At 44.2% G+C, this 15,885-nt stretch overlaps 1 protein-coding gene across 2 annotated transcripts in view; it reads right to left on the reverse strand.

The window, feature by feature from the left end:
• Window positions 1-1,241: 1,241 nt before the first annotated feature.
• grid2ipb (glutamate receptor, ionotropic, delta 2 (Grid2) interacting protein, b) overlaps window positions 1,242-15,885 on the reverse strand; it is a 28,417-nt gene continuing 13,773 nt past the window's right edge. The window contains exons 6-24 of one of the 2 annotated variants that reach the window (XM_072373068.1): window positions 15,238-15,307; window positions 13,586-13,738; window positions 13,296-13,451; window positions 12,324-12,475; window positions 11,905-12,039; window positions 10,957-11,042; window positions 10,567-10,717; window positions 9,675-9,976; window positions 7,269-8,021; window positions 6,725-6,877; window positions 6,261-6,348; window positions 5,714-5,791; window positions 4,380-4,576; window positions 4,130-4,285; window positions 3,959-4,045; window positions 3,743-3,872; window positions 3,383-3,501; window positions 2,605-2,769; window positions 1,242-2,332 (exon numbers count right to left, since the gene is read on the reverse strand). In XM_072373068.1, coding sequence (XP_072229169.1) covers window positions 2,261-2,332; window positions 2,605-2,769; window positions 3,383-3,501; window positions 3,743-3,872; window positions 3,959-4,045; window positions 4,130-4,285; window positions 4,380-4,576; window positions 5,714-5,791; window positions 6,261-6,348; window positions 6,725-6,877; window positions 7,269-8,021; window positions 9,675-9,976; window positions 10,567-10,717; window positions 10,957-11,042; window positions 11,905-12,039; window positions 12,324-12,475; window positions 13,296-13,451; window positions 13,586-13,738; window positions 15,238-15,307 — 3,203 coding nt within the window. In that variant the 3' untranslated portion in view covers window positions 1,242-2,260. Of the gene's footprint in view, window positions 2,333-2,604; window positions 2,770-3,382; window positions 3,502-3,742; window positions 3,873-3,958; window positions 4,046-4,129; window positions 4,286-4,379; window positions 4,577-5,713; window positions 5,804-6,260; window positions 6,349-6,724; window positions 6,878-7,268; window positions 8,022-9,674; window positions 9,977-10,566; window positions 10,718-10,956; window positions 11,043-11,904; window positions 12,040-12,323; window positions 12,476-13,295; window positions 13,452-13,585; window positions 13,739-15,237; window positions 15,308-15,885 lie in introns of both variants that reach the window. The other variant, XM_072373067.1, reaches the window with a different exon arrangement.

The following is a 15,885-nucleotide window of genomic DNA, read 5'->3' on the forward strand; positions in this document are numbered from 1 at the left end:
AAGAAAACAAACTAGAACTTGGAGACACGCGGGTATATGGAGCAAATTAAAATGTTGAAAGGTGCATGGAAAAAAAAAAAACGGAATTTACAACCTCAGCGGAAGTTCGTCATAAATACGATACAAGTACACAGCGCCGCGGATGGGCTTTGTTATCACCATGACGACCAGAGCATTTACAGTAGGATGTAAACGCCTCGCAACACAAATGAAGTGTTCTTGCAGCTCAGTCTTTTCACATTACAGCTGGGCTCTGTCTCTCTGTGCGGCCAGAAAAAAGAATGGACACTAATTACCCACGCGTTTCTGAAGAATATGTCACGTGGTACGTGCTGACAGAAGATGCAACACTTTTCGGGGGGCTCCGAATGAAGTTTTGCAATTTATAAAAAGGAAAAAAAAATGGCCTGAAACATTACCAACAGTTCTGGCTGAGACTAATGACGCCAACCGGTGGGTCATGATTTGGTACAAAAGTAGCATCCATTAACGACTGAGTTGTGAACTGCCATTCATCAGAAGCTGATGCGATCCCATGAACAAGGAGTTGAAGTATGGAGTTCTAGAAACTGACAAATGCCATTTCAAAAACAAAAAAAAGAGACTTAATATTAACCACTCCGCTGGACTCTGCGGCATCTGGGATAGACAATCAGTCACACGGTGGAAAAGTGTATGGTGGTCAGACCAATCAGTATTCCAGACCCTTTTGTAACAAATGGACACTGTTTGCTCTGGATAAAGGGACCATCCTAATTAAGGTGCCCCGTTTCTTTTAGGGACCATGAGTAGTGATCGTTTAGACGTTCAAACGCTGACTCCGGGGGGCTATTTGAATGGTTAGATGACGACCACTCTGTGGTCCCTAGAAGAAAAAGGGCGCCTTACCTCTGCAAAAGAAATAAGGTAGTGTTAGGTCCACGAGCAGGAACTGGGACTGAACTTTACCCTCACGGCAGAATTCATGTAGATTGAAATAGAATGCTGTACGGTGTTGATAAAAATCCAGTAAAACAAGACAGGAGTTCTATTCTATTAAATTTCTTTGCAATGTTCTCTAATTTAGGGTTGTGGTGGTGGTTTGGCTGCTAATCTGTCCTATTTTCTAAAGATAGTCATGTTCAGAGTGATCTTAAGCACTCCAAAACTATTACAGCCTCACAAGCACGTGGATACATAACACTGAAATTATAACCACTCAATGATATGATTTATTTTCGAATTGATGACGTTTGAATTTCCTTACTTGAAAGTTAATTTATTCTTCTTTTTTTTTTTTTTTTAAGGCAAACTCAGGTGAGTCCCTATACTCATTTCCTGTGTTCCATAACTAGCGATATTTGACTGATTTTGACAAATTCAGTTTCATCAAAGGGCATTGTTTTCGTTTAGCTGTTCAAGCCCAAAAGGGGACCATTTTCATTTAGCAGCTGAATTTACAAATGCTAATTAATTAAACTGCAGGAAAGACAAAAAATAAATAAACAAAAGAACGCTCAGAATCCAGCAAAATCTTCTTGGCCTTCCTCTGTTTCCATAGCAATGATGAAATGATCCTCATCAGCGATGCCGTGCCATAGCTGGGTGTGGACGACATCATCCTGTGTGAAAAACCTCCACAACACGCTGTCCATTACAGTCCACAAAAAGAAGATGGGAAACACCAAAGTGGACACAACTCCGGTGTTTCCTTTTTTCCGTACTGCAGGCAGTGAATGCATCAACAGATTCCACCTGTGATTTGTCTCGACTCCAGATATCTTGTCATCGCTCTACATATCTAGGCTTAATCTTTACAATTCTCAAATATGATCTGATAGAAAATATAAACTTTATACAGTCACATAATAAACACAGCAGGTTAATCTGTAAGCATCCAGACTGGTAGCTGTTGCTGCTTAACTCTCCCTTTGATCCAACGTTAACATGATGGGGAGTAATCAACAGTACCTGGATGGCTTCTTCAACAACTAACTGATTTAAAAAGAGATGTAAATAGTGTCAAACTGGTGTGTGGAGACTGGATACCTGCTCTTCCCAGCACCTGGGGTGACAGCTCTTCACACGGGGCACCCATCAAATGTTGTGACTGACTACAGGCAGATGTAGTGCGCTTCCATCGTGTTTGCTAGAGATGACAATGTCTCTGTTCCTCCTGCTTTGAGTGTCTCTGTGTGTGATCTTGGCACTTTGGTTGTGGAGAGCAGAGGGGGGAAAAAAAATCTCGATCCGGCCCGACATCCGCCCGCATTTCTCCCTTCTACCAGGCCAGGGGGGAAGACAGTCTGGGGCTTCTGGGGTTTTCCGGAGTCTGAGTTTCACTGAGAGCTCTCTGAAAGACGAAACCCATCGTCTCATTTGATTTGTTCTCATTTCACCACATAATTTTTCAAATTGAGAGCACTTGTATATATTATGCTGACTGCAGCACTTGATATCAGCAGGCAACTGGTCTACTTGAAGCCTTTGTCGAAACCCTCACTGCTGTGCAGTCAAACACTTGCTGAATATATGAAAAACTATGAGCTGCTCACAAGTCTGGAACAAGTCAAATTTGGCACCAGCTCGCTCCAGCGATACATTCAAACAGGATTGTTAACTCACCTCAAACTTGGACATGAACTCTGAAAAGATGCCAAAGAAAGCCTCCGTTTTGGTGGACTTGCTGTCTTCTCCGAAGTAGGAGGCCACCTTGGAGAACTCTTCCATCGCTCGGGTCTGCAGAGACTCTAGAGACTGGATCGCAGGGTGGCTGTTTTCCAGAAAACTCTGTAGGAGGAACAACTGCAGAGTCAGTTTACTGGCCAGCCTGCGCAGAACGGCTAAAACGTCTTTCTGAGGAAAGCAACCCCCCTTTAGGTCTATATCATATCATCAAATTTGTCTTGGCTTGGGCTTTAATGATGAGAGCGTCTTGTGAACTGCAGCATCCAGCATATCTGGGATTAAATTTCCCAGCTTCGAGTCCTTATGATATTTTTTGAACCCCAAGAGTTGCTGAACATAAGTGAAATGCATTAATACACTGCATAAGCTTCAATTTTAGTATCGGTCCTGAAAAATATAAACAGCTGCAAGTGTTGTTTAATAGGCTTTTCCGACTTCAGTTTTCCTAAATGGCAGAAAACTAAAAATAAATACACATAACTCCCCCGTTTAACATTATTAGGGGATACAGTTATGATAATTACGGGCTGTGGCCACTGGTGATGGCAACCTAACAGATGCATACCTTCAAGCGTTAACAGTCAGTACTGTTGCTCTACATCAGCTGTGCCGACACCAGAGTGGAGGTTCTATATTCTCACGTAACTTTTATATGAGAAGGTTCATTACAAAACCGATAAATGTCTATCCTGCGCATTAAAAGGCTGAACCGTACGCTCATGACTGAAGTGAAATGGTCCTCAGAGGTTGCTGGGATCTTCTGACAGGCCGTCCTGATGTCTTTAATGGTGGAGTGCAGGTCGCTCAGCTCTGTTGTGATGGTCCTCTGGTTGACTGTACAGGCCACATGTAAAGATAAGTAAATTACAAAAAGAAATAGAAAATCAGTTACTTAACACTCCTTAAGTGACGTAATAGTAACAACAGTTCTGCAATAAAAAAATATGTCAACTACTGTATTTTGTTGAGTTATTATTTCATAGAGATGCACAAAAGTAATTGAAAGAAACGCCATAAATCTCCCATAAGTGGGCTAGTATGTGGTAACATGAGGCATGCTGTATCACCGGCGCACCTTTAGCTGCCAGAGGCACTGTTGTAAGGTCTCTGGGAAAGTTGAGCAGCTCAGGAAAGTGTTGGTACAAGGACTTAGCTAGAATGTGTAGAAAGGTGGATTTCCCATCCACTGTTTTGGTTGTGCTTAGCTGCAAGACAGAAGGAAAGGATGAGAGGGCTAACAATCCAAATCAAGTTGAATGCAACGCAGTCAAAGTACGAGCGGCCAATGTACCTCAGTGAGGAAATTGATCTTAAAACTGGTTGTCCTGTGGCTTTTAGGCTGCCCATTGTTCAGGTAATTTCCCATTGCAAGAACAAACTGTTGGCAAAAAAAAGGGGTGCTTAATATCAGCGGTTACCACACAAACTGACAGTGACCAATACACCTGCTCTAAAGTCTCACCTCCAGGATTTTGGCTAGTTTCTTGCTGCTCTTCAGCTCCACTGAGGCCTTGTAGATGTAATCAAATGCCACCTTCATCTCCTCCGTCCTTTCCTGCAGGGTCGTCTTGAAGTGGAGGCTCCGAAGGCGAGTTTTATACTCAGGTACCATTAGCATCTGAAACACAGAAAACATACACTCATGCAAACAGATCCATCTTACTTTTTTTTGGACAACTTTAGTAATTTTTTATGTTTTTCTCTGCAAGTACTTGGAAGATGAACTGGTCAGGCTCGCTCAATTTAGTCGGATCCTGGTCAAACCGCTGGTACTGCTTGACCTCCTCGTCGTCGGGGGCGTAGAGCTGCAGCTGCTTGATGTGAGCTGGCTCCAGCCTGTCGGTGGTCATGTTCATCAGGACCTGACGCAGCTCGGTGGGGGAGAGCTTCAGATGTGCGATGAGGATGGCTGCAGGGAGAAGGAGGAAGGATGAGAGGGAGTGGAAAGGGTTAATATATGGAGGATTTATCTCTACGTGATGTAGAGGATCACTGTGATCCTGCTCTGCCGAGAAACCTTTCATCTACCTCTGCCTTGTATTCACACTTCTTGAAATGTTTCACATCGTGTAGCATATGGTTATGAAGCCCAAAATCCCCTCATAAATCCGACAATCAACAGCAAGGAATGTAAATAAAATCCACAATAGGGGTCACAATATGACAGTAGAAATTAGATAAAAAAATATAAGGTTTTAATTTTTCAATGATAAGAATGATCTTCCACCAGACTTTCATGTTTGTCTCATAGAGAATAGCTGATCATACTAAAATAGTAGATTTAAAGTTTGATTTTTGATTAGTTTGTTTACAAGCCTCCCACCTGGGAAGCCTCCTTCAAATGTAGCTTAACTCATCCAGGCTAGCATGCTGCTGTCAGGGTAACACGACCTTATTAAAAAGGTAAAGTGAGTAGGATTTAGGCCAGGCTTTCTCAATGGAAAACTAATTTAGAATTTTGACATTTTCCCCCGTCCTTTCACTAAAAGACTAAAGACTCAATTTTGTGAAACAACAATCTCACGAGCTAGCAATCATGTTAGCTAGCAGTGCAGAAAAGGACCTATTTTATCATAAAAAAAGAAAAAGAAATAATTTCTGGGAACATTCTTCCATGTTTGCCTCATGTTAACGTTCATCTGCCTATGTGGGACGACATGTAAGGGGATACTTTGGCAGAAATTTATTCTAATCATGCATTCTAAGTTTCTCAAAGTTAACACAGTAATACTGTCTTTGAGCAATCTCATTTTGATACAATAACTAAATATTAATAAATGTATGAATAAATTAAATTCCAATTAAATTCATAAACTGACATCGCTGAGCTAGCTCACAACAAATTCTCCTCATACTGGCTAAAAATTGTTTCTGGTTAAAGTACCGATCCAAGCGTGGTGTGGACAATAGGCCCTAGACCAAATGGCCTTAATCTTATTAGGTAAAGTTAGCTTTTTGACCTGGCATCAGTTTACCTAAAAGCAAGGCAGGATAAAAGATAGGAAGTACAAGAATTTTCACTTTCACAAAAAAAATTGGTACTCACAGGCGTTGTACGCTTTCTTATGGGACAGAATCTCCACCACATCTTTCTTTTTAAAGTTCTCTGGCGTGAAGGCTGGCTCTGGAGGAGAGACTGATCATTTTAACAAGAATGTAAGGATGTGTTCTCCCGGCACCAGGGGGTCAAATGCAAAGTCTGTGTATGGCAGACTGATGGGTTAATAACACAGTCCTGCCATTCGAGGTCGGATTGTCAAAAATGAATTACCCCCCCGGCAGATCTGTGTTATTACTGAACTCTGACATGACAGAAAACAAGAGGGGATTAAGGTGCCTTATGGAGAATGGATTTGAGGTGGAGGTGAGCAGCTCCAAAGCAGGACATGGACAACATCAAAACTGTGAGGGTACAAACAAAACAGACAATTTCAGTAAATAGACACATATATTAACAGACATTACAAATGAGTTATTTAATTCCACCTAAAAGTAACCAAAAAGAGGCTGTGCATAAAGAAGCGGTATGCCATTGATGATGAATATGAAGACAAATAGTGAGGGATTACTGGAGTTAGAATAGAATAACTCACTGGATCTGCGTTGAGTCCCAAAGTGCAGGTCGAGGTCTAAGTACTTCACCATGTCGCTGAGCTTGTCATAGTCTGATTCCTCTCCCAGCTGAAAAAAACAGAAAGACAAAGACACGCTCTGTACTCTCTGAAATGCACCGTTGCACAGATAGATATCAGACTGGATCCATTTCTGATCGGGTGGTGATTTGGGATCAGAGAGTCCAGCATCTTAACAGCTATGGAGCCATAAAATCTGGCACAAAGTTTGTTTACAAAAGCAAGACTGTGGCTTTGATGCAGCTGTGACTCATCAGAGACACGTAGGGAGGTTTAGCCAAACAAGGCCTAAGAAACGTGGGAGTGCGAAAACTCACAGCCAAAGTGGGAGGATTCACAGGAGGATTTTTCTGACGGAGCCACGTTCGTCTATATTCAGCACCTTCCCACTGACTAATGCACGAGGACAAAAGATCACCGCTCACCTGACCCCATATTGTTCCCTCTGAGTTCTCCACCTGCTCCCAGCGCAGCCTCTTTACACTCATGTGGTTGGCGTCTGAGATATGGTGGCCTGGCTTTGGCAGCGGGGGTGGGTCACAGGGTGGAGGCAAGGGTGGAGGTGGAGGTGGTGGAGCCTTGAAAATCAAAGAGACTTAAGAAATGGTGTTCTTGACCAGCACACACAATAATTGCTTTTTTCTTTTTTTAAAGAAGAGAACTGTGTGCAGTCGCTCTTGTTCGAACTGTCTCCATTCTGTCCGATCTCACGTTCTGCCATTTGCTTGCACATACTGTGTGTCACACAGCACCAGAAGCACCAGAAGAGCACCAGAAGTTTGAAGAGCTTGACGTTGTTCATGTTATTTCTATGTGACTGTTCTGTTGCTAGGCGCTCTTTGCTGTGGCACTGCGGCAGCAAACCTCTCAGTTGTCTTCTATTCTAACTGGCCTGTTCTAGTTGATATTTCAGGTACAAAAAAATAAATAAATAAAACTAAACTCGCACAAGAAAGACGCAGATGTTACCTGTTGGGGCTGCTGTTCTTGCTGTGGGGTTTCAAAGGTCTTGGTGTGAGTTGGGAGGGAGGAGTGAGCAGCCGGAGGCTGGGAGAGCAGCGAGGAGCCTTGGCTCTGACACTGGGACGGTCCGTGCTCCTGGAGTGACGGCGGCAGCGGACCCTGGTAGCTGTGTTGGTGGTGGAGCTGGTGGTGCCTCTGGAGGACGAGCTGGGTCGGCCTCAGCGGCTGAGGGGAGGGCTGGGGGGAGGGCTGGCGGATGGGCTGGGGCTGGCTGAACTGGCGGGGGAGGTAGCTGGGGCGTGACGCATGGGAGGTGCGCAAAGTAGCAGGGCCCAGGGTGGCATGGCTGTGCAACAGCCTGGTGGAGGTGGGCTGGAAGCGCTGGTGAGTTTTCTCGGCTTCGTCTCTCGTGGGGAGCACTGTGTGCAGAGGCGAACGGCTCATCAAGAGGGTCCTCGGGGGAGGCGGGGGAGGAGGGATGATGGGATGATGCGGCTGAAAGGGCATCCGGCTGCGAGGTACGTGCTCAGGAGAGAAGCGCACTGGCGGGAGAGGGTCGGTGAACTGGACAGGAGGGGGTATCAGAGCCTGGAAAGGTGGGGGAGGTGGAGGACTCTGGTCAGGAGGTGGTGGGATTGGTTCAGACCCGGAGGAGTAGGTAGGAGAGGAGGCCTCGTTGCCGCTACTGTGATCCTCGCTGCTGCCGCTGCTGAGCTGCCGATGTATGAAACCCGGGTCCTGGTCCTCTGGGAAACTCATCTGGAAGGAGGAGAGGAGTGTCATCACACCTGATAATCACAGGGGTTTCACCTACACCCTAATGCAAAGCTGTCTTGAATCCATCTTAGTTTTATACAGTTTTTACACTTACTATTATTATCATTCTAAGGACTTATTCAGTCACTTTTTGTTGTATAGTTACTCGGCTGTCTGTTTATGGTTGAATGGTAAATGGTACATATGAGGAGCAAAATTCTTTAAAAAAAAAAACATACAGAATTGTGCAAAAGTCTTGAGCCACCCCTCATTTATTTGTATTTTGCCAGGAAAACAGGAAATAGGTGGAGTGATTTATAGAAACGTGTGCAAATGTGATTGGAAATACAGCATATAAGGCGAGAAAAAGAGCTAGTACAGTTCTAATGAGCTTAAAAGTTGATATTTAGTGTGACCATCTTCATTTTTCAGCTCAGCCTGAACCCTCTTAGACAAGCTTTCTTATCATTTCTTCAAGCAGTCTTCAGGGATAGGGATCTCCAGGTTTCTTGAAGCTACAGATTCCATAGAACCCGTTGCCACTTCTTCTTCTGTCCTTCACTTTCCACTCAGTGTTGTCAGCTAACAGCTCAAGAGGTGGCTCATGACTTTTGCACAGCACCGCATTTCTATTTACTTCTGGGACAGAAAAGCTATGAAAGGAAGACAAATGATTTGCGTTTAGAATACATGCAATTAAATATCTGAAGCCCTCCACCCCATCTATTCATGAACCATAGCAAATGTTAATGATGAGAAGCTGTGGATTAAACAAACAATAGATATGTAAAATGTGCTACTTTAAACATTTCTGGTATAAACAACAAACTCCTGACACACATACAGATTCGATTTCTCCCCAAAAGCAGGCAGATGTATATTTAGACTCTACTGCATAACTGAGTATCAAGTTTTACTTACAGGCATACCTCTTCTTCTGAAACCATGACAACCACCGTGATATATCTGTGCATGTGACACAAGCGTTCATTGTAGCGTACATTAGAGCTGCTCTAATGTAAACATGCGACACCACAATGCAACTACTTCTGTCGATGTGGGCCTGCTTGTTAAAGCAAATTGTTATTATTCGTTTCACTGAACCAACACCTGGAAGAGATGAAGCCTGGATGTGAAAAGAGAACTGAATACGGTGTGCCCTTGTCTGAAAGATCACTTTCCAAGACCCGATATGTAGTTTACTTGTAGACCACCACTGGAAAAAAACTTTTGATTTCACTGATTTCAGTCCAGTTCAAACTGCAAACGATAGAGGTTTTATAAACATAAAACCCACCCTAACCTTGTATTATGGGTTTATTGAGTCAGATGCTGAAGTGATGAAACATCTCATGAGCTATCTCATATATCTCATACAGCAGTCAGTTCCCCACCATCACCTTCTGCTGAAGACTGCTAATGCGTGGATGACTGAACAAGTATTATATGACTATTCTGAGTAAGGATACCAGATATATACATTTAATTCATAGTTGGTTCAGTGTCAGAATCCTTGAAAGTTACTCAGTCCCACAAATAAGAAATAATGACTTATTAACCATGTTCTATATGCTGCTTACAATATAAGCTAAATAAAGATAATTTGAAAGAAGCCGAACAGAAAAGCAACGAACCTGCTCTATCTTCCTTGCTTACCTCCTCATAGTCGTTCTCCCCGGGTACAAAGTCGTCCACCAGCGTGACCCGGTGGCCCAGCTGCTCGCTCAGGGCATTCAGGAACTTATCTGTGTCCCGGCTGCGAGGAGGACGGGAGAAGGTGAACAGCTTCCTGCGGCGGGTTAAACTGTTGGGACCGCTGTCCAAGGGTTGGGGGGAGGCGGGGGGACTCTCCAGGCTGACGTAGGGGTTGGAGTCCACGCTGCTCTGGTGGTGGATCTCATACACCGGAGTGGGGAGGGGCTCCTTCCAGGACAGGGACAGACCGGATTTACGATTACCTGCAAAAAAGGGACATCGACTGTGGCTGCTGCTGGTGCTCGTTTCTAGGCTTTCGCACTGTTCACGCCAACTTGTGCAGAGCATCTCTATCAGCAGGACTTTTGATCATACAATGCATCATTCCACTATTTTTAGAAGAAACTATCTGTGACATTCATCATTGTGTTGTCACTGTGAGGACCAGTTTTTCTGACAGGTAACCTTGGCAACAAACGGAGAAATCGCAGGCTTATGTGCACATAAAATATTGTCGGATTTGAATGAGTTTTGAGTCAAACACATTCAAAAATCAGCAGTTTTAAAGCCGAGTTCATATCAGACAGCAACTCCCTTTCTTAAAGAGAGTCTTTTGCCTGTTGTCAGATATAACCCTGCTGAAGAGCTTACAGTGAATCTGACATGATGTGAACACGGCATCAGTCATCTGCCATCGAGGCCCAAAATTTGCTGGTTTTTCATCAATTTGCTATCAAAATGTCAAGCCTCGGTGGATAAAGGCCTAAAACCACTGATGAAAGCATGCATTTGAAATGCATCTGCGTGTGTGTGTGCAGCTTGTGTTTGAGCGTGTGTGTCGGCCCCAGAGTACCTGTGAGAGGGGGCAGTGTGAGGGGGGAAAGAGAGCGGCCGTAGGCCTCAGTCTGTCCCGGCACCTCTGGCTCTGCGGGGGAGCCACTCCGCAGCGGAGACACACTCTTTCCTGCGTACATGTTCTCCAGCTCCGTGTACACACCTGTTATCTATGGGTGGAGGCATGATCAGCTGGTTAGCAAACAATTGCTGCGTTGCGTTTCCTTTGAAGGTCTGCCGCTTTTCAAGTCTTCAAATTCATTGATCCCACATAATATCAGCTGCGTATTGCATTAGAAACGAGCAGACCTTCAAATCATGTGATACCTGAGTGCACAGATAACATAAGTGGCATTGATAATGCCAGTGGCTGAGGAGCTTGGCGCTGAAAAGCTGCAGTTATACCTACATGACTGAGGTCAGGGGACTCGGGGAAGGAGGTTCCATCTCCTGACTGCCTCTCCTCCGGGCTCCCACATTCATCGACATGAATTCCTAAAGCACAATACAGCATGAATAGAGACACGTGGACGTAAGCCTCCTCCAACCGTCCACCTCCGGCCGAGAGGAGAGGCGATGAAGCAGAGCAGAACAGCATGGAGGAGCAAACAGACGGAAGCTTAGCTCTTGGAACAGGAGTTAGCAATGGTAATGGGAAACAGGGGAAACCATAAATGTAATAGTTGGGGCCTGAAATTGCCTCGGATGGAAATAAACTCTGCAATGGTGCTGTCAAAACTGAGAGCTCTGGGAGCTTGTTAAAAGCAGAGGCAGCTGATATATGGAGTTAATGTATGAAGTGGTGATGCACTGGTGGAGATTTTGCTTTGCACACAACTTTCTCTGCAACAGTCTACTGCTATTGTTCACAGCCTTGCCTGAGAGCTGGCCAGTGCAAATATTACAGATCTCTAAGCAGCTAAACTGCAGCAGCAATAGGTTAGATGCAGTGCTCAATGGAAAAATCAGTAAAATGAGTGTTTCCCATTCACTGTCTGTGTCTACTTTCTGCCCAAAGCTTAAAATAAATAAATAAATCAATATAGTGAACAGCATACAGTAGATTTATAAAGCCAAGATGTGAACAAAAAAATAAACCCTTCTTTATCATTTTTTCTGGAGCTTTCAGCTTTATAATATATCACTGAACAACAGCTTCGTGGGATAAAACAGCACATTTGTCTGGTAGAGAGTAAAATTATAAGCTGAAACCGACTAAAACTTCCCGTGTGTTTCAGAACAAAACTTGGCTTAAAACCAATCATCCTCCACCTGATTGGAGGGATTTTGCCTGCAGGACAACAGAACCGTAGTCATTAGTGACGTGTCACTGGGGCTTTCTTTACGTGCAGCGTACCCATTCCTAAGTGAGTCCCGATGATGCAGTCGTCCGAGCTCCTTTCCCGGACGCTGCTGCGGTACGACGACCCCGTCACACGCACAGAGCTGCTCCGCCGGTGGTGCTCCGTACCTCCGTTAGGATCCAACACCGCTGCAAAGCACACAGTAGGCATCACTTGATTTATCATCACTGCGCAGGCTAATCATGCAGAAAGGAAAATCTTACAGCAAAAGCACATAAAGAGATTAGTTTCTAATTATCGGAACACCTTATGACAGAAATCCCTCTTAATTAAACAGTAAGAAACACGATGTGTTTTTTTAAATCTATGACAAAACTATCTAATGGCATGCAGCCCATATACAGTATGCATGGTTATTTTGAGAGTGTTCTTGAATGCAGATTCTTCCCACATATTGTGCGCTGTGGCTCACCGCTGCTCTTAAAACCGAGGAAGCGGGACAGTTTGCTCTGGCAGCGCTCCTGTTCGTCGTAGGTCAGAAGCTGGTAAATGAACTGCCAGATCAGCTGTTTGGCCGGAGTGTCCAGCACTGGAAACACGTCAACTATCAGGGTGTCCACGTTTCTGCAAACACAACACAACCCCACACACACACACACACAGCGTTTACATAACCGTTTGCTGTCGGGTGATTGGGTGCCATCCAGTGAAAGGAATTAATTCAGAATGGCACTCTTTGCATCTGTGGTGGCCTTTTTAGCAGCAAATGAGCTGTGGGCTACAAGTAGATTATAAAAAGGTGGGAGGATAATGCAAGTTATGGTTGGATTTATGCCTTTGGGTGTAGTGTGTATGTTGCATGCTTGTAAAAGAATATTCAACTGGTGTTTTGTGCTTTTGATTTTGCTACATCACATCCACAGCTAATTCACCATCCATCACAGAATCTATCTGCACATTTGTCCCTTCGCTCCCCTCCACATTTTCTGTCTCTTTCACCAACATCGAAACATTCTTAGCAACATCATCTAAGGAATCTGGTGAAAACACAGTTTCCCAGGCAACTGTTTTTGGGGGTTTATCCAGTTATGTCACCACAAAGACAGTGTGACATGCTGAAAACCTCAGGCTGCATTCATGTCTACTTTCTTTTGCTGCTGTTTGGAGCTTCATGTCACAGATAATTGATTCTGAGGATAGAGCTGAATAGATCTAGAAATTTTACTGGAGCGGTTTTACAGTGTTTTCTGCAAGAAACCTCAGTGCTGAAATGCACTGTTCTGAGAAGCCTCTAACAGCTCAAAGTCTAGCTTTGCAACATCCCAGATTAAGTGAATACTTCCTCCATAAACTCCATCTCTCAGCTGTGCATCTACATGCATCCCTCCACCCCAGTCCTTTCTGTTTATAGAAAACTACAGTGTTTGTCCCTACATCTGCTCACCTGTGCTGGAAGAATGTCTCCAAGGCCTTGCAGACAGTGTATCTCTCCTGAATCGTGAGCAGGTGCTCCAGCTGCTGGCTGAAGGTCCGCCCGTGGACTTTGATGCTCGGCGGAAGAATCTCCGCCACCCACTGCAGAGAACTGAGGGCCGGAGACCTGCGCAGCAGATACAGAGAAAGACCATCATTGGTTTTTTTCCTGTTCACATTTAAGTGACGCCTCCCCTGTGATCTCAATTCAAAAAGGAAAAATACGTGATATGGGACTCTGATGTGAGTTTGTGCCGTCACCTAGAGCGTGGTAAAGTGGTGGGGGCCAAGTTTGGGGTTTGCTCTGGGTCGGTTTGGTCGGAGGAGAAGTCCGACGGGCCGTCCTCCACCACCAGAGTGGGCATCGCCCCGCTGCCCTGCAGCATGGACACCACCTTCTCATGGGTACAGTTCCTACAGCAAGGGGGGAAACAAAACAGGGGACTTGATGCGTCGCGAGAGGTCCAACAGTTGTGCTGGCTCTCTGCCATCTTAAGAACTGAACTGCTGGTAACTTGAACTCGTGTTATTCCTGCAGGTAACAAGTTAAAGTGACGGCTATGAAAAAGATCTGTATAAGTCTAACAAAAAGACAGAATTGTGTAACAATGTTTGGACCCTGATACCTTTTAAATAAGCCAGCCTCTCACGTAATTCAACTATTCTGAGTTTTAAAGCAGCCGTTTTCTCTAATAATATAAAAATGACATAAAAAAATAGAGTATATATATGTATATATATATATACATATATATATATATATATAAGAAACGTATATATATTTGGTATATTTATGCTGAGCACTGCAAAATCTTCCATCTATGTCGAAAATATTGAATTGTCCACATTTTTTGCAAATGTTATACACAATATGTTCCACTTGTACGTGCTACACTGAATCTCTGACATTGTGTTTTTTTCCACCTCTGGTGAACAGCACCCACTGTTTCCCTTATCACCTGTTACTGCTGCAGCACCGTGTTATTGAAGAGAGCAGCGAAATTATACGGCGCCAATCAAATCAGCACATCAAGCAGCCGTGGGAACAGCTCTGCAATTCTCCCTTCACATAACTAGCAGGAGGAGTGATGCGGTGTCTTCACACCGAGTTGGAAATACTTGCAAACAGTATATATTATCTGTGGTGATACATAAGAGTTCACATAGGCACAAATCGGTTTCATCCTGGCTTGATTTCTTATGCGCACGCCTACACTCGCTCACAAAAATGGCAGCAGATCACAAAGTTTTAACATCCATAAAAGAACTATTATGACTCCTACAAGAAAAAAGTTCAGTTTATGTAAAGGCTGAGATCACGTGCATCTTCCCGTGCATACCGGCCCTGCACGGACACAGGTGTCAGGGTGATGCTGCACGTTTGCTGCCAGCATGCAAGGTTTATATCGCTATCGGACTAATTAATCTTTTGTTGTTCAGTTCCTCTTTTTTTTGGCAAAAGGGCAAGAAAAAATCCATCAGCATTATCATGTGTGTATTATCAAGACAATATCATTATTTCATTCTTTTCGTTTAACAATGGCTGTCTATGCTTGTACTACACAACGTTTGGGTGAAGCACAATACAGCCTCTTTAATGTTGGTCTTCTGTCAAGCTCGAAGAAATTAATAATATTATTAACTTGTATTGACACAGACCGGCACAGCACGCAAACTATTTTTCCTGTTGAAAACTGAATAACTGTATGTTTGTGGTGTCATTTTTGGCACCGTGAAGGCTGTTTTTCATACTGAGTCATTATAAATGGCAGCAGATGGCTTCTGCCGAAGACAAACAGGCCCTGGTGTCTAAATATACTGCAAAGTTCAAGAGCTTGGACAGCAAGCACGGGCAAAATACTACGGATTACTACTACTCCTGCTAATATTATTGCTTTCCATTAAAGACCGACCTCATGTCCAGTCCATTGAGGAAAAGGATGCGGTCACCTGGTTTCAGTCCACATTCTTCGGCAGGACTGTCTGAAACAAAGATGGCAGAAAATCAAACATCAATCACAGACTGAAAATGGAACCTGGCACAACCTCTCCAGCTAACAATGTGCACAGAGCAGATGGGCAGATCGGAGAGATTGTGACTAATGTGATGCTGTCAGTCTCTGTATGGCATCCAACAAAGACTATCAACAAACGAGATGAGCTCCGTGCGAAATCGTATTACGTAAGGAAACAGTGCTGTCAAAACAACCCCTGGTGGAATCTGTTCTGACTGCGCTGTACCCATCGCCTCCTCATCTGTCAACTCACTGCTGAATCTGCCTCACACTGAATTGACATCTGTTCTCACCCAAAGTTTAGTTTGGTTTTTGGACTTTATATCAGGGAGTTTCATTGTCTCTTGGTAATCAGTAAAGGATTGGTGCTCAGATCACGATGAGAGACATGCTTTCCACCCCCGCTATCTCCATTTCAACCTCCATAAGGCCCACTGAGTCAGCCCGTTCAAGCCGCTTCAGCACATGTTGGTGGGGGTTGATGGTGGGCGAGCACAGTGCCGTCATCGTTGAATACAAACACACACACACACACACACACTCCCT

This window comes from Leuresthes tenuis, unplaced genomic scaffold, assembly GCF_036924035.1.
Source record: "Leuresthes tenuis unplaced genomic scaffold, fLeuTen1.0.hap1 SCAF_20, whole genome shotgun sequence".
In the NCBI taxonomy this organism is placed as follows: Eukaryota; Metazoa; Chordata; class Actinopteri; order Atheriniformes; family Atherinopsidae; genus Leuresthes; species Leuresthes tenuis.